General features: G+C 34.8%; 1 protein-coding gene across 2 annotated transcripts; it reads left to right on the top strand.

Annotated features, from left to right (window-relative positions):
* Positions 719-5,590, top strand: LOC109719696 (tropinone reductase homolog At5g06060-like). Of its 2 annotated transcripts, none has more exons than XM_020246487.1 (5): positions 719-931; positions 1,021-1,228; positions 3,880-4,096; positions 4,524-4,630; positions 4,727-5,116. In XM_020246487.1, exons 1-5 carry the CDS (start codon positions 816-818, stop codon positions 4,853-4,855), a joined length of 777 nt encoding a protein of 258 aa, XP_020102076.1. In that variant the 5' UTR covers positions 719-815; the 3' UTR covers positions 4,856-5,116. The 2 variants fall into 2 exon arrangements, with proteins under 2 accessions (XP_020102076.1, XP_020102071.1); XM_020246482.1 differs by lacking the exon at positions 4,727-5,116 and adding an exon at positions 5,171-5,590 and having other exon boundaries at positions 722-931.

Genomic DNA, 6,711 nt, shown 5'->3' on the forward strand with positions numbered 1-6,711 from the left:
ACTGTAGCATATCAATAAAATTTGGCTACTAAATTAGTAGCCCAGTCCAACTCTCTCTCTCTCTCTCTCGTCCTCTCTCTGCTCTCTCTCTCTCTACTATATATATATAGAATAATATACACATAGAGATAGAGAGATAGAATATATATTCTCTCTCTCTTTTTTTTTTCCTTTCCCAATTTTTTTTTTAGTATTGTGATTCACATACAAAAAAATAAAAATTTAAATTTAAACTTTAAATTTAAATACAACAATTAAAATTTTCTATTCAAATTTATATATATATATAGAGAGAGAGATAGAATTATAAAAATATATATATAATAAATATATATTTATAAATAATATATATATATATAGAGAGAGAGAGAGAGAAAGAGAGAGAGAGAGAGAATTTTATATATATATATATATATGTATATATTAGTAATTAAGATAAAATATAAATATTTTAAATTTTAAGTTCTAAATTTAAAATTTAAAATTTTAATATTTTAAATATATATTAAATTATAAATGGAATTTTAAAAATCCAAATATTAAATTCTAAATATTGAAATTTTAATTTGATATATTAAAATTTAAATTTTAAACTTCAATATTTTATATTTTAAATTTAAATTTAAATTTTAAATAATAAAATATTTTAAAATTTAAATATTTAATTATTTATTTCGATTTTTGTTCGTAAATTTGTCGCTGTGAAGGGCCGGCCTTCACTCGTGGTATTAATTCTAGTGTAGAGGACAGTGGTACACATGCTGTTATTGTAATTTCACAAGACAAAGTGATATCAGAGTGATTGGGAGAAATCGATGGCAGAGGCGGACTCATCCGGCGCCGAGGCCTCCGCCGCCGCCAGCCGCCGCCAGGCGAGGTGGTCTCTTCGGGGCATGACGGCTCTCGTCACCGGCGGCACCCGAGGAATCGGGTCTCTCTCTCTCTCGTCGTCTCTCTCTCTGTCCGCCTACATTTACCTCTCTCTGTCGTACTTTTTACGCTTTTTACTCTTCTTCTCAGGCATGCGGTGGTGGAGGAGCTGGCGGCGCTGGGAGCGGCGGTGCACACGTGCTCGCGGAAAGAGGGGGAGCTGAAGGAGTGCCTGGAGAAGTGGGCGGGGCTAGGGTTTCACGTCACGGGCTCCGTCTGCGACCTCTCCGTGCGGGAGCAGCGGGAGGCCCTGATGCGGGAGGTGGCTTCCGCCCTCGATGGCAAGCTCAACATCCTCGTAAGAAATGGACGCATTTTTTACTTTTTATTTCTCTCTGTGTTGTGCCGATGCTGTTGTTGCTCTTCTTGTTAGATGGGCTTTAACAAGTTACTGTTGGTATCCGAGACCCAAGTTCGAATCCTAGTTGATTCACATTTACAGCTAAGTTTATTTTATTTAAAATAAACGAAGCGGGTAGGGTGCTACCTATCTCTCAAAAAAAAAAAAAAAAATTTACTGTTGGCGGATTTGAAGGAAAGGGTGTTGAGATGGAATGCTAGAATGCATACCCTTTTATGTATGATTTGAAAGGTCCAAATAAAAAATAAAAAAAAAATTTAAAATCGCTTCCAATCTTCCGGCAGTTGACCAATTTTATAAAAAATAATTGCAGTTGGAACCGCAGCATGCTCCTCCGGTGGCGAATTACTACTACAATTTTTTTATAGCATAGAAGGAGAAAAGATTGGAAGCGCTATCGAATGCTTTAGGCCTTTCAAAGCATAAAAAGGATGCTTTTAGTTGCTGCATTACCAATTAGTCTCATATGCCTCACTGATTGTGTCTTCTTGTAATTGTGAGGAATTTTTTTTTTTTTTTAGGTGATTTTCGTGAGGAAACATAACCAATAACCCCAGATAATTAGCATAGGCCTCTAGTAGTCTTCTTGATCTGTTGTTAAAACTTGTGCTTTCTATATATGTAAGGTTTATGGAGTCTAGCAAGATGAGTTATGTTGAATATAAATATAAAAACATTGTTCTATGATAGTTTAAGCTTTTAGAGAATAATTATTGCTTCACATTCTTTACCATGGTATCATAGCATAGGTCCTAACTTTTAGTCCCGCAAAGCTGCTAGCTTTAGTTTCTCCTGTTTAATTCAAGTTCATGTTTTGGGCATATGAAAATGGCCAGCGCAGACATAAGGCGGATTATTGAATATAAATATTAAAACGTTCTATTGTAGCTTAAGTTTTTGGAGAATAATGGTTGTTTTGCTTTTTCTTAACAAATGGGATTGAAATGGGATGCTATGATTATGAATTGATAAAAGCGGAGAAAGTGTTCAGTGTTCTGCTATGGAACTTCATGATGGGTGACTGGATGTTGGGCTTAGTTTTTTTTTTTTTTTTTTTGGTCTAAATGCATTGCAGATTATGTCTTCTTGAAATTTGGGAGTGTTAATTGGTGAATTTTCTTCTTTTAATAAAAGTTGTCATCTAAATGGTGATTTGAAAGAGGTATCATGACCGGATGCCTTATATCGTACGAAAAGGAAGGATGGTGATTGAGGTGCATGGATAGCCAAAAACTACCATAGAATTCTATGTAGTTGGCTTGCTGATGCTAAAGAAGGGCATCCTCTTCGAGAAGAAAAATACATAGTAGACTATATGAAGAGCTTTGATACGAAATGTCAGTTGAATCCCTTTGTTAAAATTGGCATTGACCAAGAAGGGTTCAGATTAGATGAATAACACAGTCATGGGCAACTGATAAAAATGTGTAGAATGACAACCATCGCTGTTTTCGGTACTTTTTACTAGCGGTTAAGTGTGAAAGTTTTTGCTTGTATAATCATAAATAAACACATTCAAAAGTACATAGTAAGCCTTGCAGTTAATGACCAGCAGCCTTTAGTCCTGCGGCATGTGCTGTGCTACGACTCAGTACAGCCTAGTTCTAGTTTTAAATCTTTTCAAATATGATTCTTTATAAGTCCCTTGATGGAATTATCTACTAATTTTAACTGCAATTCTTGAAAATGTTTTGGCACTGAATCAAATTAAGGGTTAAAACTTGACTAAAACCAGATTTCCCAAAATAATTGTCATTCAATCAAGAATTTTTGTACAATGTTTGAATGATGCTTATAATGGCTAATGTTAAATATTGGTGTTCACTGATTTTCAAGTTTTTTTAGAGATTACTTGGATTTATCAAATTTGGAGTAACAGACAGAGAAAGCCAAATTCCCCCCCAGATTAACCCTCCTTTTCATCAAATAATTATTGAGATATGTAAATGGCCTTATAAGAGAGCTTTGAAGGCAGTTCCGAGCACTTCTGCTCTTCCAAAGATTGGAGGACGTGAAAAAAGGATTTTGGGCTTGTGGTTTAAGGAAACAGTATACCATGCCAAAATTGTGTTGGATTGGGAGCAGGGCACTCCCTAGGTGCAACTACATAGAATCTGCTCAAAAGGGGCAATGGATCAACTAACTTGTTGTTGTCCAGCTAACAATCAAATTTCCTGTTATTTGTTGTGCTCACTTCAACAATTTATATGGAAGAGAAATCAACTATTGGTGATACTAAATTACTAAGGTACTTAGTGAAGAGGCATGCTCTTTGGCGCAAATTTGTTCGAGAAATGAAATCTTTTGGATGCTTTAATGCCATTGAACAGTAAATAACGTTGATTTTTTAATACCATGTAACAAATGATTTTTGAATTTGTAATTGCAGAAATCTTTTGGTTGTGTATCCTTCCTATCGGATGATAGATATCTCATTCTCTTGACATTGCTTGATAATTTCAAAGTAACTTATGAATTTCTCCTAAGCTGCTGAAATTGGGGCAAAACCACATTTTCTATCTGCAAATCCTTTGTTCTCATTTGTTTTTATTCTTTTGAATGATTTCTCGTTTCATTATTTTCTGTAGATAAACAATGTTGGAACAAATATAAGGAAACAAACAGTTGAATATTCTGCGGAGGAGTACTCTTTCCTTATGACCACCAATCTTGAATCTGCATACCACATGTGCCAACTTGCACACCCTCTTCTTAAAGCATCCGGAATGGGAAGTATTGTTTTCATTTCCTCGGTCGCTGGGGTGGTAGCTTTAAACAGTGGAACCATATACGCTGCAACAAAAGGTAATGGTGATGTGATAAATCATCTTATTATGCTGTTTTTGAAGATTTTTACATATGTATCGCTGTGGGATTTATATTTTCTTATTTGCCCTTTAGACTCTTAATTTCGAAGTTGTATACAATTAAACTGTTGTATACCCTTATACTACAAACTTACGAAGCCTTTTTCAATATACAACAAGCTTTCCTTATGAATTGGATGGTTCTCCAGTTTAGGATACTCTCTCTCTTTTTCTTTTTTTTTCTTTTTTTTCTTTTTGTTTTTGTGAGGGGTATACATGAAAATTTGGATTTTCCAGGGGTATACATAAGTATCAGTTTAGTATTTTTCAGTTTTTGTGTGGAAAGATCGGGTTTTGAATGGAACTGCATTTCGGGTACAAGTTCTGACTTTGTTATCTCTTTGGTCACACAATTTTTACCACAGGAGCAATTAACCAGTTGACAAAGAACTTAGCGTGTGAATGGGCAAAAGACAACATCAGAACCAATTCTGTTTCCCCATGGTACATCAAGACATCACTCGTAGAGGAGGTACAAACTTTTCCTCCCTATATAACGTATCTGAAATTACTACATTTTTTCATTGCTTCAATAAATAGGAATTTGGACACTGCATTCAATTCCCAGATCTATTTGCACTGTGGTACACACGGGTTGACGGACTTGTACAGGGTTTTATTACTGCTGAGGTCCATATGCATGTGCATGTGTGCATGTATCCGTACATTCCTCGATAGTTATGCATATTACTATTAGTTGGGTTGAGGTGCTTTCAGAAGAATCGGGCACATACTTGAAGAAGCATGCCGACTTGATGCACATCGAGTTTCGCACTCATTAGGGTCCAAGATGATGCATCCGTGCGGATCACGATGCAGATCTGACACTTTTAAGGTCAGAAGCACGGAGGGGCCAGTGCTTTTGGAAGCGCTAACCTAGCTCTATACTTCCCCTGTACTTCATGCACAAGATTACGATAAGCTTTTGTTGTTCTCCTGCTAATTGCGTGTGCTTTAATGCCAAAAAAGGACGGAAGTGAATGTCCATGATTTGTTCATTCTCTATGTGTAGTTACTAGAGCAAAAGGAATTCGTGGAGAAGGTGATTGAGCGGACCCCTCTTCGAAGGGTGGGAGAGCCTGAGGAAGTGTCGTCGCTTGTAGCGTTTCTCTGCCTCCCTGCCGCATCTTACATCACCGGACAAACCATCTCTGTCGACGGAGGGATGACCGTTAACGGGTTCTACCCCTAGCATTGCTTGATTCCGTCGCATCAAAAATGAACTTCCGGTGAATAGCTAATAATAAACTCCTCTCCCTTCTTCAGCATTTGGTACTGAATTCTAGTCCTACCATGTATTGCGAAAGGTTACAGGGACCAAAAGCTGAATTATTTGTATGAGGATTATTTGTACTGAATTATTTGTATGAGGATTAGAAGTTGCAAAGCTGAATCGAATAAAAGCTGTTTATCTGGATGAAATTTATCCAAACCGGGTATCTTTCTTTCATGGTTATGGTCTTATTAGTGAATTACATTGCTGGTTACTAAACTTTAACTTGACGTGAAGTTGTATTGAGGTCATTAAAATTTTAATTTGTTATCATCTAGTCAGTAAACATCGGTTTCCAATTCACAGAAATGACCCCTTCAAACTTCATTCAATTTTTATTTAGAAAAATAATTTGAAAACTCTTTGATTGCCATGTCCCCTGATCAAATCATAGTTGTCGTGGGATGATGTATGTGGTAAGTGAATTAATTGCCCCATTAGTTATTCCTACGCCATCTATTGGTTGCGACGTGGTTGCTAAATCTGCTATAATTTGTTTCAGTAAAATCAAACGGAGTAGAGTGAAGTGATCCAACTGAAACATAAATTAAACTTTTGTTATTTAATTATAAGAAACTGAAGTTTGCTTGTTTGAATGGTACTCGTGTGGTGCGTTTAGTAGCCAAGGGTGTAACACCTTCGGAAAAAAAAAATATTCAATGATAAATATATTATTCAATATAAAAATTTTCTTGTGGTTGGAAATAATGAGTCTTAATTTTATTTCCTGAAAACTCTTTGCATTTATCCTAAATGAGTCTAAATTTTATTTCCCCAAAGCTCTTTGCATTTATAATTTGTTAGGATAGCATATTTTACAAACGAGGTTATTTATTTTATTTCGAAAAAAAAACTTGTATGTCAAGTTGTTAGTCAATTCTAAGTATTTGATCATATTTCTTATCTATCAAATATTATATATATATATATATATATATATATATATATATATTTATTTATTTTACAATTCTATCTATATATTTTTTAATCCAAGGACTAAAAAAACTAATAGCACCAAATCTTTGGTACTATTGATAGTATTCCATATATTTTTTAATCCAATGACTAAAAAACTAATAATACCAAATCTTTGATACTATTGATATATATATATATATAGCGATTGAACAGTGATAGACTCTATTTGGATGTATAAACATCACAATTAGTACATCTCTTCCATGTGCTAAAAAACTCTATAATAATTAGTAAATAAGGAGTGCCATGAAGGCCATTTTTAGATGTAGGAATAAGTTATTTAGAAATAACCTATTTGTTAT

This window comes from Ananas comosus, linkage group 1 (genome assembly GCF_001540865.1).
Source record: "Ananas comosus cultivar F153 linkage group 1, ASM154086v1, whole genome shotgun sequence".
Taxonomy (NCBI): Eukaryota; Viridiplantae; Streptophyta; class Magnoliopsida; order Poales; family Bromeliaceae; genus Ananas; species Ananas comosus.

Coding starts and splice junctions, on each gene's coding strand:
- LOC109719696 (XM_020246482.1), top strand. CDS start 816: ATGGCAGAGGCGGACTCATCCGGCGCCGAGGCCTCCGCCGCCGCCAGC. Junction 932..1,020: donor GGCGGCACCCGAGGAATCGG/GTCTCTCTCTCT, acceptor TCTTCTTCTCAG/GCATGCGGTGGTGGAGGAGC. Junction 4,097..4,523: donor CATATACGCTGCAACAAAAG/GTAATGGTGATG, acceptor TTTTTACCACAG/GAGCAATTAACCAGTTGACA.